This window comes from Puntigrus tetrazona, chromosome 14, assembly GCF_018831695.1.
Source record: "Puntigrus tetrazona isolate hp1 chromosome 14, ASM1883169v1, whole genome shotgun sequence".
Classification (NCBI taxonomy): Eukaryota; Metazoa; Chordata; class Actinopteri; order Cypriniformes; family Cyprinidae; genus Puntigrus; species Puntigrus tetrazona.
The window spans coordinates 10,591,655-10,618,017 of NC_056712.1; the positions used below are offsets into that span (position 1 = coordinate 10,591,655).

A 26,363-nucleotide genomic window follows, 5' to 3' on the forward strand; every position below is an offset into this window, starting at 1 on the left:
ATTAAGACATTTGCATGATTATGCAATTCTCGCTGAAGACTAGTTTATCTAGACCCCAAGCGTATATAAACTTAGTCATATGCTTTTTTTTAAATTCCGTTCTCCACCTACAGACACCACTGAGGGAGAAAGCATTGCGTGTTCGGGCCCACACACTCTCCCCTCAGATGCGCCGGCAACCCACGGTCCCATTGCCAGAGAAAAGTTATGAAGGGGAAGTTACCCACAATTCACTGATGGAGCTTCCTTAAGATAGCTGACCAGAGCCTGGAAATTCAATATCAGTAATTCTGACTGTTCAGCCAAAAACGCGCCTTTTAATATCATTTACTCTATATCTTTCAAATCTAAGTGCCTTTAACATAAACATGAAATTACAGCCTCCACTTGCACGAAATGACACTTAATTAAAAGAAATGAATACTTATAATCATAGAGTATAAGTATACGGTGTACAGTATACGTTACGGTGATGTAAAATAATAGTATTGACCCTGGACCACAAAACCAGTCATAAGAGTCAGTTTTTTGAAATTGAGGAGTATACAGGTGTTTTCCATCGATGCATGGTTTGTTAGGAAAGGATAATATTTGGCCGAGGTGCATGGATTTGAAAAATCTGGAATCTGAGAGCACAAAAAAATTGGAGTGTTGAGAAAACCACCTTTAAAGTTGTTTAAAATACGTTCTTACTAATGTATATTACTAATCAAATATATAATATAAATATTAAGCAGCTCAAACGTTTTCAACATTGATTATAATAATAAATATTTGTTAAGCAATCAGCGTATTAGAATTATTTCTGAAAGATCAGGTGATATTGAAGACTGGAATAATGATGCTGAAAAATCATCTTTGCATCACAGGAATAAATTATTTTTTAAAATATATTTAAATAGAAAACACTTATTTTCGAATGTAATATTATTTGATACAATTACTGCTTTGACTTTATTTCTTGAACAAATATATAGCTTTGAGAATATTTCTTTTAAAAACCTACAAACTTTTCAAATGTATTTTTTACTTTTCGAATTTATGCATTCAATAATCTTGTGCTTTCCCATGAATATTAATTTATATGACGTGATGAAATATTGACTAAATTAAAGAATATTTCTATATTGCAATAGGAAAACTGCAAATGAGATTTAAGCACTATAACAGAAAGTTTAAAATATAGCTAACATTTCTTTCAGTTTCTCATACAAATATATGACATGGTTTCTGAAGATTTAGAATTTAGAGCACAAGACATTTGGACCAAGATTAAGATTTTTTTTGTTTGTTTTTTTTTGGTACTGCTTTCATTATATGAGAAAGAGCAGCATGAACTTTCTTCCTAATTTCATAAAGAAAAAAAAATCACACGGGTTTGGAACAACATGAGAGCGAGTAAATGATGAAAGAGTTTTCATTTTGTGTGAACTACTCCTTTAACAAGACGTCTGCATCTCTCTCCCCTCTGAAAATCTCTGAGTCTATTTACAAACTGGGACAATCTTCTGCTTGAGTTGATGGGAGATGTATTTTTAATACCTCTGATGCCAAGAATAGTTCTGCCAGTGTATGAGTAGTGTGTTTGCTTGTGCATCTGTGTGTGTGTGTGTGTGTTTGATGAGTCTTACTTGTTGGATTTGATTTTGACGTCTTTCCTCTTGCGGAGCTGGCTGCCATCTTTGTACCAGTTGAAGGAGGGGCTCGGGTTGCCCACAGCTTCACACTTGAGCGTCAACTTTTTACCTTCCAGGAGCCACTGAGAATCCATGGGCTTCACCTTCGGAGCTGATGCTACAGACGGAGAAAACAGACAGAGAGTGAGCAGAAAAGAAAAGCAGGTTTGCCTAAAAGACAGTGAAAGCACATATTTTTTTCTCTTTAATGCCTCAGTTGTTTCTCGAGGACAGCAATGAGCAATGCTTTCGCTTTGTTTGTTGCACCGATGTAAAGAAAATCAACAGAAAAGAGAATATAATGTTGCAAAATTCCTTCCATTTCATTGCACGCACGTTCCATTTGTCGCTCTTTTTATTTATGCATTTTAGGAGAACCACTTGAGACAAAAATACTCAACATAATTGGAGCAAACTATGAGCAATATGGATTCCTTGAGGTGGAGGTGAGACTGACTGAGGTGACAAGTGGAGAAGAAAGAAAGGTTACTGGAGAAAATAGGAAGAGGGACAGATGGAGAGAGGGAGGGATTTTGTAAGAGGAGGAAAGGAGAGAAAGAAGAAGGCATGACGACTGAAAATGCAAGGAAGCATGTTGAGAGACAGACGCAGATGGGAGGATGAAGAGAAGCAAATAGACGAGTGGGAAAGCAGAAAGAAGTGAGAAGCGAAAGAGCATGTGAGAGATTAATGGGGCTCATCTTTCTGCAGTTTACCTCGCTAAAGTAATCTAACAATGAGAAACAAGCCCAATATTGGGAACTATGAGCAGTAATAAAAGTACAGTACATTTAGTGCAGCAAATAATGATCAGAGTTTACACACACACACACACACACACACACACACACACACCCTGAAAACTCTGACAAACAAAAAGAACTTATGAATGATATTTGAAATAAAAACATAAAAGGCTATTTTTTTACCTTTAAGATTATTTTCCGTTACTGCAATCCGTTTTCTTATAACAGAACATTTTAATGCTTTTTAATAAAACTAGCTTAAAACTAAAAATACTATAAAAATAAAAATACTATTATATATAAATACATACAGTTTAAACAATATATGTATATATTTATTACTTACAATTTACATTTAAATTATTACAATACTATTATTTATAATTTAAGGATATCTAAGGATAATCAACGGCGTCGGGCGGTTCTTAGCTTCCACGTCATGCATTTAAAATCCTTTAAAGCAAGGCTAGCTTTTGATAATCCTGTTTATTCTTAATGATAATATTGCGCTGCTAGTTTATACTTGTCAAGTTGTAGACAAGTTAAAACTAGCAGCGCAATATTATTATTTTCATCAGGCTCATTAGTGCTAACATTCTGTCCACTACATATCAGACACAGAGATGAAATAGTGCGGTAAGATCACATTTATCTGAATAAATTAAATCTGTTTATTTGAGTTATTTCTCGAACGAGAAAGAGAGAGAGGTGCAACTGTTTGCGTTACCTGCGTCTTTGCGTCTCTCTACAAACAATCAAGCTGCGTTCAGTTGCTTTAAAAATAGCAAGTTTACCACCTCGTTGCTGAGAAATATAATGTAGCGATCTAGTAGCTCTAGGCTATTTTATTAATAACAGTCATCTCCTCTCTCTTTCTCTCTGTGAGTGGGTTAGTGTGCATCAGTTAAAGCAGCGCATTATTTAAAACATTAAATAAAGATATATTTAAGTTTTATATCTTAAAGGATTATGCCACATTTTACAAAATGTAAAATAAGTCTCTGGTGTCCCCAGCATGTGTCTGGGAAGTTTCAGCTCAAAATAGCTCACAGATCATTTATTATATCATTTTGAAAATGCCTGTTTTGAGTGGAAGCAGAAACACTCAAACACTTTTGGCGCCTGTTTCTTTAAATGCAAATGAGCTTTTGCTCCCCGACGCCTTTTCCAGAACAGAGCTGCGCCAATAACAGCTCGTACCTACTGACAACATTTGTTTTGGTTCTGATTATCATGTTTATTGTGCTGAAATGGTGCATTTTAAATCATATTAGTTTAAACTTCTCATATATGATTTTCTGAGTGAATACATCCAAAGCACAAAGAAAACGGGACTAAACTAAGCTCTCATTCACACACAAGTTTACATTAAAAACACACGAGTTACAAAAACAGTCGGTTATGTCTGTGAAGGTAAACAGCTGGGAAAGAAATCTTCTTATTTTAGATCTGTTTGACAGCAGCAATATATAGTAAATGCATCAATAAATCCACTGCTCTCATCTCATCGGAGGCTCTGTTAGCATGTTTTGCTCAAACTTTCACCATGGCATTATAACCGGTACACCATTGTTGTTTGTGAAATCAAAATCATGTAGAAATGTACAAATTAAGGGGCGGTATTATTATAATGAGATCCCTTTGCAACGTCACAAGGGGAGATAAATCAGACGCGCTTGTTAAAAAAAGTCCGATTTTCATGATATGTCACCTTTAATTGTCCTAAAGTTTGCTTTCATTTATATTTATATCAAATATATTTAATGCAAAATATATTTGTACATTTCTTTCCTTTGATTTTGAAGTGAATTTCCAAAAATCTAATAATAATATTGCTGTAAGTGTAATCCTCATGAAACAAAGGAATTCAGGAACGGATTTGGACACAACAACAGCAAATTGTTCACTGTTTAACTGAGTGTGGCTCCATCTGTGGATTTCTCCTTCTCTCTCTCTCTTCAGAGCAATACTTCATTCTGTCACATCCAGTGAAATCACACCTTCTCTTCTCCAGATGCTTTTGACACACACACACACACACTTTCTCTCACACATATTTTCATAGACACATACACTGCAAATGTTTAATACACACTTACACACTTGACTAAAACACACATTCAGTCCTTATACAATTAATGCACATGTATAGAAGCACCCCTTCCACACACACACACACACACACATTTCACTTCTTATCACATGCTTGCACGTAGTAATTCTGCTCACGTGGACTCAGGAGCACAAGAGGAAACCTTTACATGTCCAAGAGAGACTTGCAGCTGATTGCTCTGTTAACAGAAACCCCTGAACTCCTGCTCACAGCACAGTGAAAAACCTCATTCTGAGTCCATCCAATCAGCTTCGCTCATCAATACCAGCCAATCTGCTGCCTCGGCAACTCAAACTACACTTTACAGTGAATCAACCACCACTTCAGATCACTTCATTTGACCAGAGAGTCCAAACCACAGAAATTTATAACAGAAAAAGACATTCAAGGATGTGGGTCATTTTTTTCAAAAAAATTAAAAATAAAAAATAAATAAATAAATATATAAATATATATATATATATATATATATATATATATATATATATATATATATATATATATATATATATACATATATATTTTAGAAAACTAATCGGTGCCTTGCAAAAAAAAAAAAAAATGATGAAAGTGATGAAAGAATATTTAAAAAAATGACTAAAATATTATCTTTAAATTAACTGAAAAGATAAAAATACTAATTAATCCAAACTAATAATAAATACAATAGTATACAAAACATTTTGTATCAGTATTCCTTTGTATCAAAACATTTTGTATCAGTATTCCTAAAAAAACACAATAAGTACTTTAGATGCTTTAAATTTAAATAATACATAATACATTTTGTTTTTATTTAATGCACATTATTTAAAGTATGATATTTTGGTAAACTTTCATCAAAATTAAAACTTGCTCTGTCTCGGAAACAACGATTAGTTTTGGGTAACATCATAAAGTCCACTTATTTTTCTCCCTTCTGCCATACAATGACACTTCCAAAAAAAAAAAAAATCATGTCCCAACATTATTACTCACTGAATCTCCATCTCATTACAAATAAAAAAGAGACAAATTTTATGTTAACTTTGAAGAAAATCTGCAGAAAAGATCTGGTTATTCTCTCATTTTTATTTGGGCTTTTGACTCAAAGAAGCCCAGCCAGACTCAAACTGGTCAGAGCGTGCACACTATATTAAACTAATTTACTACAGCTACATTGAATATCAGGAGTTTCTTTTGTACAAATCAATAAACTATCAGCAACACAAAAAGTGGAAGTATTGGGGACAGCTGTCCAGAGGACGAAAGCATAGCAGGCATTTCATGTTCATCATCGAGTTGATTTCTGCTTGATCAGTAAATCCAAGTATAAGCACGCAGGAACAAATGCACACACTGCTAATAGTGACAGAGCACATGAAAGATGTCTTTTCTTCTCTCTGCCCAACGCTCCATCCACTCGCTTTGATAGTCCTGGAAGTCTTTTATTAGAAATAGTATTTCCGTCCCTGTTTCCTCTCTCTCTTCCACAGAAACAAGGCCTACGAGATGAAACTGACTGTCGCTCTGTAATACAAGTTCAGACCGGTTTCTGCAAATATTAAGGGAAAAGAGCTGTTTGCCCCCTTTTAAAACTAGTTAAACTTCTTGTCGAGCATGTGAACAAATAATCAAGATCTAAAAACACATATCCAGTTACCATTTATAAATCTGCAACATATACAATACTATTGAAAATTACACAGTTGGTAAGTCTCTTATGCTCAACAATCAAAAACATTACACATATTACAGTAAAAACGGTAGAAGGACTGTGCATATATTGTAAAATGTAATTAATTCCTGTGATGCGAAGCTAAATTTTCAATCTCAATACACCAGTCTTTAGTGTCACAAGATCCTTCAGAAATAATTGCAATACACACACACACACACACACACACACAAACACACACACACACTCACACACACACACACACACACACACACACACACACACACACACACACACACACAAACACACACACACACACACACACACACACACACACACACACACACACACACACACACACACACACACACACACACACACACACACACACACACACACACACACACACACACACACACACACACACACACAAACACACACTCACACACACACAGTTAGTTCCATTCCTTGATTGTGATTCAGCAGCAGTGTTTTTATTCACGATACAGCACAGCTATGACCGCTTCACCCAACAGTTTTGTGAATCACTGAGCAACACAACACTCTTAGAAACCACCGTTAGCAGCATAAACAATAAATAATACAGCATAAAACTGATCCATATATTATGTATTTCTGTTATTTTTTTTATGAAGTATGAGTGACCCCTGCTTTAATATTTGAGACCACGCCCTTCCCCGCCTAATAAACCTTTCTCATGCAGAGATATGTTGCGTGGCAGTTTTTCCACGTGATGAGGGAACATTACTGTATCTACTGGTTTTCTCTTTCAGGTATGATTATATATGTCCATATGTCGATCGGTTTACACTGTAATGATGATTGTAATGTCATGCTAACTAAAAGACTGAAAACAGACGTCTCCACATGCTGGGAGATAAGCAGATGTGTGTTTGAGAGAAATTATTATATATGGATGATGCAGCAGATGATAAGCTATTTTCTGCTACTCTTTGTTTTCATTTAACTGACTATGGGACTATTTTCTAGCAGAAGGACTACGTTTAACGAACTGCAATACATATGTTTTTAGTTAAATATATATATAATTTATAGTAACTTTAATTATATATATAAAAATACTATTTACTGTCATTTTTTATTCATTTAAAGAAACCTTGCTAAATAAAAGTATTAATGTCTTTGAATAAATATGGAACTAAAACTTTTGAACAGCAGTATATTAAAAGGGTTCCAATTGGATTCGTCTGAAAGAAGAAAGGTTCGAAGATAAAACACAGCCTAATTATATATTTTGGTTGAACTAACCCTTTAAACCCTAACCCTTTTTATTTGATATCTGTCAGGTTTTAGTGAATCAGAGATTCCAATACTCTATAAAGAAAATGTTTTTATTAGTTAATCAACATATCAGTGTTTTCAATGACCAGTCTGGAATATTTTCCAGACTGTCATACATACATCTTGGTAACAATGTTTGATTTTTAACTAAGGTAAAAGTTGAGCAGAAACAAGGATGGCAGAAAAATGGCTGGCACAAGGTTATTGTAAGAGTCTCTGACATCACCCAAGACAGAAGTGTGTGTGTGTGTGTGTGTGTATGTAAAGCTGCACAAGGTTGCAGTTGTGCATGAATGCTTTTGCTCAAATCAGCATTTTCTGATGGAGTTTTATCACTGACCACCCCTCTCTTTTTCTCCTTCAAGGTTCAAACGTTCATCTGTCCAGTTGAGCACACACACACACACACACACACACTCACACACACACAAGCAGACTGACGTTATAAAGAAGAAAACGGTGAAAAAAGGCTGAATGAAGCCCAGCCGCTCAATGACACTGCACAGAAAAACATTAACACTCATTAACACCTGCAAGAGCATTTATGAGCTTCACACACACAAGAACGGACAACTAACCGACTCTTTCTAAGCTATCCCTGGCAACCGTCATAACCACATCTCTCTTCCAGACGGACCTCGGCTGGAATGAAACCAGAAAAGACACTTCAGATTTTTATTAAAAACAAACCCATTGAGGCGAAGCAGCGACTGTTAGACTTGTCCAGCGATGGAGAGGAAATCTGAATCTGAAAACAAACCTGATGTTGCAATATGAAACATAATGTGATATGAAACACAGCACTATCCACTGGGACGCTTGATAGAAAGCCAACAGTTACAGATAAATAAATCCTTTGTCACAGGGACAAATATTAATAAACTTTTTAAAAAAATAAAGCGAAATACGGTTTCTGGTATTTCTGGATGAAATTTCCCACAATTGCCAGATAAAGATAAGGACAAAACGCTCTGAAATGTGATTGGATTAGCCAAATCTCATGTTGCAATATGAAATGTAATGTGATAAGAAAAACAGCTCTATCCATAATGTGGAGAAAGAATTATTTTGAGGTTTTCATCAACTTTGGTCTGTCCATATGATGCAAAAAGTCCGAAAACAACACGCAGCCATAAAAAATAATACATTAGTTTTCTTATATAGCTTTATTTTTTTCTCTGAGATGACACAGAGATGACTAATGACTTGAAGCTCGATTCTGATTGGTCAAGCGCAGCCAGAGGTCAAATACTTCTGAATATTGACTGCTGTTCAAGACAACACTGCATAATCAATGGCTCATCCTGTCCTTTTTTTTTTTTTGCAGTTTTTATGTTACTGCAACACAAAATAAATAAAGAAATTTTCTTTAATAAAAAATTAAATTATACTTTTATTCAGGAATTAAATTGAACAAAAATGACTAATACTGCAACACAAAATAAATAACTTCTGTTCTTTAGAAACAACGAATGCAGAGCTTGTGATCGAATGTTTCCATAAGTCTCTGGAATCAAGGTCAAATTTAACATGCTTTAGACGGCTTGCAGCTTTCACTTCAGCTTCACGCCAGCTTTCACACATCTTCACTCTTTCCTTCACAAACACAAACACAAACACTCATTCTCCACAGCTTCATGACCCTACTTGCGCAGAGCAAAACATCCAAAAAGGTATTTCTATTGTGTTTCAGCAAAAAATATCTTAACTCTCTTAACTCTCAAAATAAATTGACTGAAGGAGCTAAACTGCAGTAATACTTTCAAATTGTATTTGTCTTAAACCGCTCCCATCTTTGTCCTACTTCAAGCAAAAATCTAACAAAATGTATGCTTAAAATGTGGAAAAAAACAAGTATTACATTGCTTCTCAAGTTTAGATATGCTGACTGTAAATCAAAACAGAACTATTGATATATATATATATATGTTTTTTTTTTGCAGTGCTCGGGATCTCACCCCTCTTTTTTCCCTCCCGTGGTCCATCTTTCCTTCTCCTGTCACTCTTTCTCCTTTTCTGCTCTCTCTCTCTCATCCTCCTGCAGTTGCCGCGGCTGATCTCTCTCATGCTGAGACCGGATTATGAAGAGTAAGCTATGAAGACGGGACGTGAGCGTGTGTGTGTGTGTGTGTGTGTGTGCGTGCGTGTTTCCACATTATAACAGTGTAGGACAGTCCCACCCCTCATCACACTCAGCAGGGATACACCTACTGATGGGTGGGGAGTGTTGGAAGATTGTTGGAAAGAAGAGAAGCAAGTTACGAGCTCACAAGAGAGGAGCCGAGCACTGAGAGACAAACAGAGAAAGAGCGAGAAACAAAAGAGCCGAGCTGCAGAGAGAAAGTATGATAAGTAGACAAGGGAACATGGATGATAAGAGATAATTAGAGGGTCCATTAGATGTATTTGTGCCTCAAGGGAAAGGAGCAGCCGAAACGCCCTGTAGATGGATCTGGATCAGAGTCGAAACAAAATAACACACAGAACTGTGCTGGTAAAGCTCACCGGTTCAGTAATCGAAGCTAGTAAACAGGTTGGGGGTTTGAGGCACTTTAGAGATAACCATGGTAGTTGATAATCTTAACTATCTTAGAATTGTTGTGCGTACTAGTTATATTAGTTCAACACTGCATAAAAGAAATATGAACAAACAACCTTGTACCAGCTTTAGGGGGTTAACAGGTATTTCGCAAAAACAAAAGGAAAAATGTTTGAAAAAAAGAGCTATTTCTTAAAATTTTATAAATGACATAAAAGCCAAATGTTCTTAGTTACTTTTGATCAATAAAATGAAAGTATATATTTCTTATAAAAAAATCTAACTTTTTTTTTACTTTCTCATTAAAGGATATTGTGGTTTACTTGTTAATAATAAACAAATGCCAGCTTTGCATCATGGCATGACATTTTAAAAATATATTTAAAAACAGAAAATTTATTTTATCTCACAATATTACTGTTCTTTGTTTTCAAAAACTAATTTTTAAATGTTTGTGAAAAATTGATCCAAGAAATGCAGGCTAGGTGAGCATCCTGAGCATCACGCTCACCAAGAATTATATTTATTTAAACAATTTTTCACAAACATTTCAAAATTGTTGACCTGACCCTAAACCATTGAATGACAGAAACTCTCTAAGCAATTTTTAATGGTTGAATGTCACTATTCTATTTGGTCAATAGAGTTTAATTTGTATTCAAAATCTCCCCTTTATTTGGCTTTGTTTAAACCAGCTGCAATAAACGACCGAATTCAACTAGTTAAGGTGGTCATGAATCTTTTTTTTTACTGTAATATTACCACTTATAATATTATCAAGGTTTTTTACATATGAAAACATCATAATTTAGAATAATCTGTTTTCTGTCCTTTTTTGTGGCATACAGTACACTCAGAAGTAAACACCCACCGCTCTGATTGGCTGATAGTTAAGTATGTTTAAAAGGAGGCGGAGTTTAGCCACACTATTACATCATAGAGTGGCTCATTCCACAAGCTGTCGTTTTTTGCAGAAAGCCACAGGATGCTTTTATAGTGCAGTGACATCTCACGTGTCAAAAGATCAAGGGAAATTTCATTCTCAGTTCATGACCACTTTAAAAACGCAAAACCAGCTGCTGGATTGACAAAAAGAGACAAACGCAAAACCATTAAAAGAGCTCTGTAAATCCTCACATGGTTTACAGGTGTATCTGGCAGTGTGTCTGATCCTAACACGACAGGCGGGTGAGCAGTGCTGCTTTAACCTAGAAAGTGTGCGGAGGTCATCCTCATACATCTGTTAAAGAAGCACCCTATCCTCGCTAACCCTTAAACGACCTTGCAGAGACACATCTGTGATCTCATCTCTACTGCAGTCCTCATTACGTTCTGCAATTTAGCTATCAATTTCCATTAGTGTCTCATTGCCTATCTCTCTCGCTCTCTTCTATAAAAGATGCAAACTATGGGTGGGGAAAGTCAACTAGCTGTCCAGAAAGGTAAACTAGTGAATTTATCTAGATATTTTCAGAAATACTTCAACATTTTGCAATGGTGCTTAAAATGGGATGTTATTTTAAGATGCTTTTCAGTGAGGGGTTTAGTATCACGTCCTGAAGTGTGCATTTCTTTAAAGCAACAGCAGCGTTTGGACTGATCTCTTGATCTCTAGGTTTATACCTAAAAACATGGCACACAAATCCATTAAAATGTACATAAAACTAAACATTTAGTTCTATACATACACACGCAAACACACACACACACAAATAAAAATAGATAAATGAATAAAACTTGTTTATACTTAAAAGAAAAAATGCCAGTCCAGTTAAAGAAACAACCTTTAGATTAAAGACGCTTAAGTATATTTATCTTTTATTCTGATTTTTTAAATATATTTTAACTGAAAAAGTAATTTAAAAACACGCACGTTGCATCACGCCTCACACAATTAATATAGTTATTTTAAAACAATGTTTCAAGTAGAAAATATTTTTTAATCATTTTGAAAAATTAGTCTCCGGACATGTAACGGGTCACAGTGGTGTAACTAACAAGCCTGCAAATCTTCGAGAAGCTCGAGGTGAGGCCGAACTAAATTATACTTATAAATTAGGAATTATAAAAATCATTGCGTTATTATATGTTAGATAATAGCTTACTGAAACTGTAACACAAAAATAGCATCCCTGCAATGCCATAGAAAGTGAAAGAGATGAAGTTTTGCACATCGCCGGCGATACTTGGTAAACTGTTACACATCAAAATGTAATTCAATATTGCTAAACAAAATGAGTATGTAATTATTCAGACTGTTTTTCATCTTAGAGATTTGAGAAACACACAGTGATGTAGCAGCCAAGTGTGATCTGTTTACATATTTGATACAGTGAGTTGTTTAGATTCGTTCTATCACCAGAATAGTTTCTGTCTCCTGAGATCCTCTTTCTCTCTTCTTCCTTCGATCTAGGAAGAAAAGACCTGGGCCATACTGACACTAATACTTTGGATGAAGTGAAACTCACCCAAGTGTGCATGCGAGTGTACACACACACACACACACACGGATGCTTACACACATACGCAATTGATGTACACACTCGTTTTCTCAGAGGAAACAGAAAGAGCGAGTGAACAGTGAGCTTGATAAGAGTAACATGAAAGCTTGTCTGAGACACGCCTGAAAGAACAGCAGTAAAGAGCTAATATCTGAGGGAAGTGTGTGTGTGTGTGTGTGTGTGTTTAGGGTCAAGTCTACAACACAGCCTTTCTATCAACTGCATTTATGAAAGAGTGGCAGCCGCTACAGAGAGAAAATAAACGGAAAACAAGAAAGCAGAATTAGATCTGTGCATTTTCTAAAGAAAACAGGTGCTTGTTAGATGCTCTCCTACCGGTCTCCATGCATTATGAATGAATTTAAAATTATTATTTTCTTTTTTAACAAAATATAATTTATTTCTTTGAGGCAAAACTGAATTTTCAGCATCATTACTCCAGTCTACGGCGATGCTTAAGAAATATATATATTTTTATTATTATTAATGTGGAAAACTGTTCTGTCACTTAAGATTTTGCGGAAACTGTGATACTTTTTTAAAAAACAACATTTAATTGAAAAAGATTAATACTATCAATATCACTTCGATTTAATTTCATTTGACCCTGCTGAATAAACTAACACATTTCTTAAAATAAATCTTTTTCAGCCACAAATGTTTACTGTGTGGGTCATAGTAATGCATTTACATGGAATATTAAAATCATAATAATAATAATATAACGTAACGATATTTCATTATATTATAATAATTGACAAGGACGAGTAAAGCTCAACAAATTTAAAGTCTTAGAGACAGTTCGGCCAAAAATCAAACACTAATGTGGAATACAAAAGAAAAGGAGACATTATGAAAAATATCTAAATATCAAATCATGCTCATTTTTTGGTGACCTATCTCTTTATATGTGCCTTTAAATAACAGGATAGGACAGTACTTGATAATTTACGTTAATAAAGACATGCCACGCATTTATATTGTTTAAAGCTATTTTCTCTTTTTATAATTCTAAAATGAATTATTTATATAATACTTATACTGTAATTTATATAAAGCTAATGTAAATACCACTGACTTTGCCAAAAAAAGCGAAGAAAAAAGGCGACATTCGTTAACGGTAGTTAATTATTGAACACTACATTTACGTTCATGTTCACATAACTAATGTTAATAAACAAAACAGAATATTTTACTAAAGCATTAGCAAAAAACTAACGGATCTTGTTATAAACTGTTACGGAAAAAAACGTAAACTTTTTCAAACTGAGGATGTTTTTTTTTTTAAGATGTAGTTCATGTCTGAGGAGCAAATTTGTCCCGTGGCTATACTGTATGACTGGCACATGATCTCAGCGGTTCACTTCCAGTCGATCACACACACACATAAGGTCGACATATGGGCATACGTGACTTGGTTGCAGCGCGTGCCAGCTCTCCGTGACACTTGTGTGTGCGAGAGAGAGAGACAGACTGTCACACAGAGAACAGACCAGAATGAATGCGCACAATGATACTGACAGCCAAAAGAGGGCATATCTCTCTCTCCCTCACTCTTTCCGTCTGTTTGTGTCAGAGCGAATCTGTAGCTATCTGTTCCTCCAAAACACAAAAAGCACTAGCAGTTAAATCCTGCAGGAAAGGGTTAAAGTGCGGTTTAGGTTGAATTTCTTCATCTGAGCATGCGTAAGCACGATCGCCGTTTGGCACGAGTTTATGCTACAGACGATGAGACGTCTACGGATCTCAGACGGACTGCGATTCACACTAGCGCAGAGTTCACTTTAAAACCAAAGGTACTGTTAAATGCATATACAATACACGTCCTTAGACAGATTGGATATGACAGCAGAGGAAGCCCACAGCGAAATAGAAACAGACAGCATTAAGACATGTGAAACCACAGACTGCTTTTATGTGTCAGAGGGAGAGAGAGCCTGGCTTAATAAGTTGGCTTAATAAAATTCCACCAAACAGAGAGAACATACTGGAAAAAGGAAATCATTGCTCATGCTCTCGAATAATATCACGTATAAGCAGAAGAAACGAGAAGTTGTTTTTTGGTGCACTGAAAGGCTATTTACAGTGCATGGCGAAATATCTAAAAAGTAATTAAACCAGTGGAAAACCAAAAAGGTGATCAGTTACATCCCCTAAAAAAACATTTGTAAATACCACCTCTTATAAATGTATATAAATGTCAAGCTAAAATATAGATGAATTATATTATTTATAGTTACCATATACTATATATAATTTATTGAAATTCTAATATATATAATTTAATATATAATATATAATTTAATAATCTATTAATTATTCTGTTATAGATATTATTTTAATTTCATTTATAATATTAAATAGTATAGTAGTATAAGCACACTAATATTAAATTATAATATCTAATATTACATTATACACAAAAATGTACAACCACAATTTAATGTACAGTACATGTTAATATAATATTTTAACACATCTTAATTTTTAAATACATTAATCTATTATTTAATTTATTATTATATTATGCACAAACATATCTATAATTTTTATTTTATAATTGACATAATTGTCATATATAATATTAAACAATGTTCATATATAAACGCATTGATATTATAATATTAAGTAATATCCAAATATATACTGAACATTATTTGTATTTTTTTATTACACACACAAATTGAGTTTCTGTAGAAACTGTATTTTCTATCCTCTGCACACACACAAAAATAAATATGGGAATATATATACAAACGCGTAATTATATGCGTTAAAATGCTGCATAATAATAATAATAATAATAATAAAACTTTTATTCTTTTATTTTTTTATTTGTATTTTATATATACTATAAATAAATAATAATAATAATAATAATAATAAAAAAAAAAATATATATATATATATATATATATATATATATATATATATATATATATATATATATATATATATATATATATATATATAGTTTGGGAAACATGTCATCTGAGTCATGACAGAGATCTTTGAAAATGATGGCCATTATCACTTAGTACTTACTTTAGTCATCCCTCTCGAGTAGAAAGCCAAGCTGAGAGCGTTGTATTGTAGGATACACTATTCCACACAGTGTGTACCGGTGGTACTGTGTGCTGCACACTTTGGCAGATTTATTATGTCACACTGCGCACAGTGTACATGTTGCAAATTGCAAAACAGAATAAGTAGTATGGCAGTGTGCCATTCAGAACATGCCCATTGACTGTAGAGTCTTGAAATGACTCTTCAGCGCAGGTCCTTCCGCCTACAGTTTTTGAGAGAGCACTACACATGTGCCCTCTCACTGTCAGGTGGGAACTGAAAGCATATCAAGCCTTTACATTTACGGCCATTTGGAAATCCGCATTCATGACAGCAGAGGTAAAAGCACGGCACTGTAAGAAAAGATTTGAGCTCATCCATGAAAGACATGCCACCGGGGTCACTCTCTGTACTGGCCAAAGTCAAAACAACCTTCTTAAGATTTAGATTATATTATAGACTCTGCTTCAGCATATATTTCTAATTATTATTATTTTTTGGTAACTAGCTTGCTACAGTTATGTTCGTTGCTCGTTGCCTCATTTAATGCAGATGCGGTTTGCGACACCAAACGTTGTGTAAGTATCTTGCGTTTCGAAACGTGATTTACTAGAGAACTACTGAACACAGCTACCAACTGCAAACTGCTCTGGAAAGACTTTACTGGAACACTGATATTCGCCGTTTAAGAGAACCTACGCTAAAGTAAGATAGCTGGAAAAAATGATTATTTTTGGCAACCTCTGGGACATGCAGGCACATATGAAAATAAACCACTTCATGTGAGAGCCGCAGCACCATGACAGGGTTTATTTTCCCGGAGCTGTGCTGCTTGTCACAGTTCATTCCTCACATGGGGGAAAGCTGGAAAGTGGGAATATAATATTTTGAATATCAAATTGGGGCACGGTGCATTATACATATGAGTGAGCTGGTTAGGACTGTCCATGATTTTGCCATGCAAGGTATGGAATAATATACTTGTCAAAGTCCTTCGATAACACTATCACTAAACTGATCATTGCCAATCGATGCATTCGGGTTGATAAGGTTTATAGGTTAATTATAGGTTGATGAGAACATTATTCAGTCCAAGCACAGACCAAAGACAACCCTAAACATGACCCTAAAGTCTGATTTAGAGTCTAAAAGTTTAGACAAACACCGAAACTCACAATAGATAAAAGTTTGATTTAACTTAAAGAAATTATTGTATAGCAAAATATAATTATTAACATAATTATTTAGGTATCATAGATTGCTGTCATCCATTTTTTTAATTTATGCAATATAAATATCGCTCAGAAACCTATGTTTTAATTAATGCAATATAAATATCGCTCAGAAACCTATTTGACAAACATAAAAATATTTATTTTAATGGATTTTAATTTATTGTTAAACCACTGAATGAAGACATGATTAGATCAAATTTTTGATTATGCACACAAGCTGCATTTTTATTCATTCTCAAAGCCCAATAAATGTGCGGAATTTATTTACTTCCCCAATATACAATGAACGTTGTCATAAATATCATAAATATTGAATGATACAGAAAATAATATTACAATATGGCCATATTGCCCATCCCTAGCTCATACTACAATAAGTGAAATAATTACACAGCCAGATCAAATGTATTTGTCTAGCAATTTTCATAATTATTTCAAATCAACAGAAAATCATGATGTTAATGTTTACGATATTTATATATCTTAAAGCTGCCATTTATAAGAGTACGCTATATGCTAGATGTATACAGATAAAGTTAGATATGATATATATCCAAGTTTATACACTAAGCTGTGTGTTAACGTCATTCACAGCACAATTTGTGATGACAGATTTTGATTTTGATGGTTCTGACTGTGATTCATAGTACACTCACATATACTGTGTATTTCACTATGAAATAGTTTTCACTATAGTGTATAGTTAAATAATAAAACACAAGTGGGTTATCTGAGTAGTGATGATTTAAGGCCACTAACCAGGGAAATCTTTGGTTTAAGCAACATTTCTCATCATTTAGCCTCCTCGTGAGTTTTTTTCTTCTGTTGAGCACAAATGAGGATCCTTTGAACTACACTGGTTGATGGAAACCATTGACTTCCATATCATAGCAACCGTTTAGTTTCCATTGTTCTTGAGACCATAGCATCCAACATTCTTCAAAATATCTTCTTTGTGTTTAACAGAACAACAGAAGAAATGTGTAAACGATGGCAGGAAAAGGAAGTGATTCCTAAACCTGACATTTTTTAGGTAAACTGATGCACCTCGAAGCTGCATCAAAGTTGCGTAAAACAATTAATTTCTTAAGAAATCGTTAGCGTTATTTGTTCACAAAAATTGTATGCAGCTAAAATGCTTTGACCGTACAAATTCTCGCCAGCAAGCAGACCAAATTAAACCAGAGAGGAAGACAACAGAGAGAGGCTGCATGTGATGTGATAGTAGGATGATGCTTGAACTCCAAGCCCTGCTGGAACCCAACGCACACGCCGTCAACCAATCAGATCGTCCGATCTCCTCCAGCCTTCCATCAAGGGTTGCGCTCTGAAGGTCAGCTGACTTGCTCTTTCTCACTAACACACACACACACACACACACTTACTCCTCCGTTCGCATGCATACACACACTCTCTCACCCCATCTTTCACACACTTCCCTCCCCTCCCCCTCGACTTGGTTTTTTGCCCTCTAGAAACGAACGGATCGCTCATGTCTGCTTTAACAAGTGCTGTTATTCAGCTTGTGCTATTTGAAGCACTCAAATCAAACGGTGTCACACAGACCTGACTGCACATATAGAAATGCGATTAATCGTAACAGTCGAGCAGAAAATATATAATCATCATAGTTCGCACCTGTTTATTATTATTATGCGATTTCATTTTTAAGACAGAAACACCTCTATCTGTGCGTGAGATCAGTGTGATATCTGCAGCACGCAGCTGTCACCATGGTAACCGCTCTTGAGCGAGAGAGAGAGAGAGAGAGAGAGAGAGAGAGAGAGAGGGGGAGAGAGAGACATAGACAGAATAATCACACAATTAAACAATTAAAGGAGCAGCTAAAACGTTCTCCAGCGGACACTGGTACTGCAGCTCCATCCATCCCACAGTTAAAAGGAACAATGAGTGTAACTGTGACCTCTGACACCAACATCGCTCGGCGAACAGCTTTCTGGTCTCTCCGTGTCTCCCGCCACCTCTCCAGGGTGGAGGAAATAAGAGTTCGCTACTCGATATCACCGGCAGCACAATTTCGCTCAAGAGCCCTTGTGACTGCAAGTTTGAACGCACACGCACAAATATACACACACCTCATTCATTAGCGTTACAAAATCCATCCATATATTCACACTCTCGCTTTCTATTTCCAGTTTTACTACGTAGAAAACGCCAGAGCGGCCCGTATCTCGCTGCAAAACACCCTTTAATATGTATGCGTGTGTGTATCTGTGTCAAAGAATTACAGTGTTACATTCATTTTTTAGAGAAAAACAACACCGACCGAATCAGACACCGGAAATGTCTTTTTCTTTGCAGCTTTTCAAAAAGCTTTGCGATAATTACGACAGTAATTTTAATGCTGGTTAATGCAATGCATTTTACAGGAAGAGCAAATAGTAAATAGGTAAAGGATTAGAAAAAGGAAAGAGGCTGAACTTGTTTTGTGTTTCCTTTGTAAAATCGGATTGGGTCCCAATACAGGCTATATTTGTGAAAACTACTAATTCATAAAGACATAAAAAAATATATAAACAAATAAATAAAAACACAAGTAAGGCAGTGTGTCACTTGGCAGAAACTATGCAAGACGTTATGTTCAAAGGTTTGCAGTTGGAAAGAAAATAACGCATTTATCTGATCAAAAATATAGTAAAAATTTTGACCAAATTCTGAAATATTGTTACAATTTACAGTAACTATTTCTTATTTGGATATATTTAAAAAATATTATTAATTCCTCTGTCGCATGATCCTTCAGAAATCATTCTAATATGCTGGTTTGCTGCTTCAAAGCATTTCTTCTTCCCAACAACTGTTAAAAATGTTAAATATAAATCTTTCGTAACATGATATGATACTTTAAATTAATATAGAAAGTACCACTATATAGACACATTCAATATTATCTTACGGCAGTAAGAGAACAGATACCTGTAGTAACTGTTGTGTTTTGATGGAAACTATAGGACCTATTTTTGTACGGCACTGTAAGATGAGGTACAGCGTGTGCTTTACACATGGGATCTATACTCCATAACACACTGAATCCCGATGGAGCCCGCAGAGAAAAACCAGCTGCTAATTAAAAAAAAAAAAAAAAAAAGTTGACACAGCAGGTCTATCAGAGCCAAACGAGAAGAGCTTACATTAGCATCACCTCCGCAACATGAGCACCTCATCACAGCACATTAACACTACCTGAGTTTAAGACACTCGTGCAAACTATGTTTTACATCTTCTGAATCACTAAGGCCTGAAAAATACTTAAACATTTAAGCGCACGAACACAAACATAAACTGTACATGCTCAAATACATTTCGGAAAAAAGTGTGAGACTGCACTTCCATGTATTGTAGAAAGGGCTGCCAAATAGTCAGCTTTACTTATTTATAGTTAAAACACATCCAGTTTAATGGCGCAGACATTTAAAAGTAACTCTATCGCCCCCTTCAATACGGAGGTCTGTTACCATTACAGTAATCAGACCTCTAACAAATGGAAAAAGAGCTAGTAAACAGCATTTTATTCCAGCCAACAAACGCCTACAAAAGGAGACCCACATGCAATGCGGCTAACCAGTTCATTTTGTTTCTAAATTTGTGTTTTTGTTTTCTTTCGGACTGTATTTCAAAATATCATGTTGCTGAAGCATTTTCCAGTGCATTTTCGACATGCTTGCGTGCTTGTGTACGGCGCAATCACTATATATGCTATATTCTAATGGTTTAATTTGATTTATAATTGAATTTAAACTACTTCATAAAACAGTTTAATAATTTTGTAGCTTGCTGCTAACTTTCTGCTTGCTGTTTTAATGCTGATTTAATATAAAAGTACCATCAGTTGTGGTAATCAGATAAAAGCACGTCACGTTTGAAATGAAATGAAATTAAATCAGATAAAACATTCCAAATTCCTTGTCGGCAAACAAAGTGCTGCGCAAAAGAGGTTAAAATTAAAATAGAAATGAAAATTGCTTAAAGAGAACTGAAGTCAGATTTGTAAATACGCCGTACGGTACAGTAAAATGTATTTCTGTCATAATTTCTTCAAGTTAAAACAAAGTTTTATAATAAGGGATTGTCGTGAAGACCTTTCAAAGGAAATGGAGAAAGGCTGGTAAAGTGGAGATGATATTCACGTGTCCTCATACACTGAATGCTGAAATATGAGCATTAGATGAAACCGAGCCGCTCATTCACACAGAGACAAGCACGCTTCACATTTAAAAAGACACTATAGTCCACACTGCAGCTCTACTTTCCATTCATTCATTCAAAATATTCCAAATTCAGTGACATTCCTCCGTGTGCAAACTGTCGGAAATCTGAATTTCTGTTCACATTTTCCACTTAAATGCAGTACGGCATGTTTAAAAGACCAAACAGAGCGCAGAGATCACAAAAAGCCTCTTTTTTTTTTTAAAAAGTTGGAAGTTGTTACTAAAAAAACGAAACTAAAAATTCAACAGAAAAAGAATAGGGATGCAGGCTTTGCAGTGTGAACTAACTAAAGCGCGGTGTGCTTATTAAAACACAAGCGCTAAAAATATCAGAAAATCTAGAACTCACTAATTGACTAGCTGAGCATCGTGACCCATCCCTAGTTAATATGGCCGCCGTAAAAAAAATAAATAAAATAAAAATACACAGCCGCGGCATGTGTGCGAAACGGGCCCTATTGTGATTGTCTCAGAAATGAGCTCGGCTGAGTCGACCTGCTTACCTGAGTCAATGTGTTTCTATCGGTTCATTTCAATTAGACATTCCTGACACATCTCTCAGAGCTGAGGATAGCGTGAATGAGGGCTGAGCGAGAGAGAGAGAGAGCAAAGTGAAAAGGAGAGAGAGAGAGAGAGAGAGAGAGAGAGAGAGAGAGAGAGAGAGATGGGCACAGTAGGTGATGAATAGTTGATGAGATGCTCGCAGGCAGAGCAGAAAGGGGAAAGCTATTCTCTTTTACTCTCCCTCCTCCCTCTCTTTCTCTCTTTTTCTGGTGTGCAGGCCCCCTCCCCCTTCAGTGCATCTGGTTTTCTCTTTCTACCACTCTCATTTGCTTACCTTCTCCCCTGTTCCACTCGTTTTTCCGCAATAGCATCTCTCCCGCGCTCCCTTGCTCTGTTCCAGTAATATCTCATCTCCTACTTTCCCACAGATTTGCGATATCAGGAGAGTAATGGCTATAGAACAAAATATATATATATATATATATATATATATATATATATATATATATATATATATATATTACTTTTAGTTTCATTTCACGTGCACTTGGGCTGAATTCGTGACAGATCCATCTGATTTCTGTCTCTCTGAATGACAGCAGGAGGCGCTGTGCGAACGGAGAGACGGACGGGTTCTTGTGTCTTGTGCGCATACAGTGGGGTCTGAAAGTCTGAGAGCTTCTTGAGCGGTGTCATTAAAGCAGAAAAAAACGTTTTTAATCTTCGCTAAAAAAAATCGTCGTGTGTTTCATTTGCAGCATTTAATGTTGTGCAATATACAAAACATCTAGAAAAGGAGGTTATTTTTATTAAAATAATTAGTTTGTCATTTAAATATATATATATATATATATATATATATATATATATATATATATATATATATATATATATATATATATATATATGTTCTTATGTTAATTATTTTTATTTAATGTCTTGATTTTAATCTGCATTTTGCAGATTTCTACATTGGCAAAATGGCAATGTACAAAATACTAAGAAAGTAATAAAAAATTAGCTAATTCTGTCTTCTACCCTTTTTTTTTAGCTTTTTTTAAATGATACTCAAATTCACATGCTGATGCTCTGTTTTGAAATGAAATGCAATGTAAATCATAATATTAAATTTTTCTTATTTAAAAAACAGAAATAACATAATAAGCATAACGTAATACAAAAACCGTATTTTTAGCCAAACTCTCACATGGATATTGCGCAAAGAAAAAAAGTTATTTCAATTAAATGCATTAAAACGAAAGATCAATGTACTAGAAAATTCATATAATGAAAAAAAGTGTCATTTAATTTTATTTAAATTTTGACTCAAGATCTAATGTTGGTCATTTAATAAGCAAATAAACGAATGACACTATTTCCACCATACACCTGGACCTCACTGTACCACATGACCCAAACAGGAAGTCTTTAACAGCACATATATAATTGCATTCCAGCACGATCACCAAAAACAAATCGGCGTCACAGATTGCGTAGCAAGCGCCCATATACCAAACTAAAGTCACTGGACTACCGACGAAGTTTTTGAGCGTGTGTCAAGGCCAAGGGACAGAAGATAAACTAAGTGCTGTTCAATAATTCAGTGACTGGGTAAACCTTAACTGTCCTTCTGCAGCTTAAAGGACGCTCGCTGTCTCTATAAGCTCCTTATGAAGCTCCATAGCTCCTCTAACACCACTTCATAAAGCATCTACACGTCAGATTAAAAAGTTCCGGCTTCCTCTATATGGGCTGCTCTCCCCCGGTGGGAGATTTGCTTGCATTACCATAATCTGACCAGGAGGTGGGGCTGTTTCTGTGACGCCGCCTGTGATGTTCTGCATGTCTTCATGGCTTCAGGGGTTGTGCAGGAATGTTTAACAGACTGCAGTGAGGGAAAAGCGATAATGTCGAGAGCCTAAATGCGCCACTGTTTGCGGCGGAACGCTAAAACAATGCACAATCAATACGTTCATTAATTTTTCCCATTCCGTATCCGAGCGCCTTTGATACGGGCTGCTTTTTATCTGGAACGCGCCGGCTCGACTGCCCTCGGCTTTCTGTTCTCTGTGTGTTTGAAAGAGCACATGGAGAAGTTACTGTGAAATATAAATCAGAGGCAAATGAGAGAAAAAGGAACACGGTCAGCTAAAACTCTGCACTCTAGACTGCAGCCTGCATAATTCATACGAGCTCCAGATCTCTCGCTCTCTCTTTCTCTCATCGGCACTGACACACACACTTTCTCAATCCTCTTCCTCTCCTGCAAGCACGTTCAAACTCACAGATTGTGTGTGCGCCTCTCGCTCTCCGCTGCAGGGTTCAAGGTATGGTCACTCTGATCAGTCACGTTTAGTTCAGTCACACTGGACTAGATGTTCACTCGAACCCTGTCTGTCGGGTTTCTACATCTGCCACGTCTTTCAGTCTCAGAGCTGGATTGTATTTCCGAGCGCGCCGGTCTCTGTGGATCAAGACTGCTCTCATTTTCTTTCTAACAAACAGCAACACTCGCTATGTGACAGGCTTCGGCGATGCACATTTTCCTAAAGGTATGCATTAAGCTTTTAGCTTTTACTGGGTAAAAAGGATTTCAAATCCTTTTAAAAATCACCTGACCTCCTTCACATGCACAATTTCTGTATCACTCTTTTTTCCTCTCTCCCCAAACTTTTTAGAGTAAACAAAGCCATTTTCCATTCATTCACAAGTCAGCTCATTCATATCGGCTCAGCGGCACATACAGTGAGCCAATTTCTTGTATATAATAGTTCAGCACAGAATTGATATTTATATATACATTTATCACTCTAAAAACACCTGATTATATTTGCATACGCAACCTGTATTTTAATACTTCCATATGCATTACATTACTTACTTTAATGTATACATATATTATATTATATTATGTTAACAAGGGGATATTTGCACAGAGGGGAAGCGGGCATATATACATTAAATGCATTATAAACCGCACTACACATTTTGTCTGTGTATCTCAAGATACGCAGTGTTTCCTAACTGTTTGTAAAGAACAGGACAGCAAAAAACAGAAAGTCCTCCTCATAATATAATTTCAGGGTAACATTATTACCAATTCAATAATACGCCATTAGACTAAAAGAAAAGACACGCAGGAATTAAAGAGAGAGAACACTTAAGGCTCTGTCTCTGGATGCTGGAGTCATTCCAGCAAAAACTCATCATTTGTGCGTACATGTCAGCTGGAGCAGGAAATCACAATGAAAAAAGTGAAAATGCTGAGGCTGATATCTCAAACAAATCGGGTGCCACGTAAAAACACTTTTAATTTTAACCACACCTCCTTTGAAGGTCAACCGAAAACCATTAACTCGTTTACAAGGCAGCTGCAAGCCATTTGATGAAATAAAGCGTATCTCCTCACTAAAACGCCTCTGTCGTTTCAGAGAGTCCCGCTGTTCTCAAAGCACACCGAGACATGCTCGTTTCCAATTCATAAAATGTAAATATAATACAACGAAAACATCATTAAGCCATGTTAAATTAAATCACGTGCATGTACGTGCAAAAACATTTAGCGATATGTCAGATTGTAATAGAGAAGCGACTGTGAAGCCAGAGCTTATCTGCATCTGAATGGGAATCCCTTTCTGTAGGGGCCTTGCCGCTGCCACCTGATCCTCAACCAACCACAAGCAGCAGATTTCCAGTTTCCCATCACGTGGTTTCCCCAATGCCAGCCCAAAGCTAACTGATATGCTGCTGTCCGCATTATTTTACGCACAATTCAGAGCCGTGAAACTTCGCGTACCACCAATGCCCAAGACGTATCTGATGCTTCTCGTCATACATACGCTTACACGAGAAGGTTAGAGATCTGCATGAATCACGGCACATCATGCTGCATTATGAGAAATCACGTGTTTGGATGAACACGGACAACTCTTAGCCTGAAGATTCATGTACATTGCTTCATATTGATTGAACTCCATTGCCTGAGAGTACAGAATAATTGGTAATTTAATGCATGTCAAGCTGATGGTTGTGGCAAACTGTTTTCACATTTATTAGAAGCAATTCATTTAATACTATTTGTATTTAGTAGTAGTAACTATTTGTAACATTACTTATTTCTATTCTACTAAACTCAACAGTATTAATATTAATTATTTTTTTATTAATATTCTCTGTGCTGATCTTAAAGGTTGAGATATTAACTAATCATTTTAAACAAATATGCATCCCATTTGTTACTGGTTCCTGGTTCAGGGTAGTAGCTATTTATTTAGTCTATTAATAATTAGTCTTAGTACAGTTTTCTTAAGACTAGACATCGGGGGAAAAGGCTGGTGTAAGATTTGCTTTAAAACAATTTTCACTCAAAAAACTGGCGGTAAATTTCAAAGCAAGGAATTTGTATAAAAATGTGACATTTTGTAGTGTAGTACTGATTCATTAGTGCGTATTGGAATTTTTAAACGGAAAACGCAAGTAACTTGACGTGATACAAGTAAAACATGCAATTCTAATTCTAACTAATGAGATGGAAAAGACACAGTGAACTAATGGGATATATAAAAATAATACTCATTTGCAAAACCGGATGGTTAATGAAAACTGGAATACATACCAGTTTAAAACAGATGCTTCATATCTTAAACCAGAGACCCTCATACAAAATAATAGTAAAATGCATCACCAGTGAGAATGATACAATATCTGTCACCACTGGGACGGCGCAAATCAAAGACAAAGCTAGAATTGAATAGATACTGGTCACTGGTCAAAT

At 35.6% G+C, this 26,363-nt stretch overlaps 1 protein-coding gene across 3 annotated transcripts in view; it reads right to left on the reverse strand.

Moving 5' to 3' along the window:
- The window catches only part of nrg2b (neuregulin 2b), a 65,770-nt gene that overhangs the window by 37,363 nt on the left and 2,044 nt on the right, over positions 1-26,363 (reverse strand). For 2 of the 3 annotated variants that reach the window (XM_043257545.1, XM_043257544.1), the window contains exon 2: positions 1,632-1,794. In XM_043257545.1, coding sequence (XP_043113480.1) covers positions 1,632-1,794 — 163 coding nt within the window. Of the gene's footprint in view, positions 1-1,631; positions 1,795-9,473; positions 9,612-26,363 lie in introns of those variants that run through there. The other variant, XM_043257546.1, reaches the window with a different exon arrangement.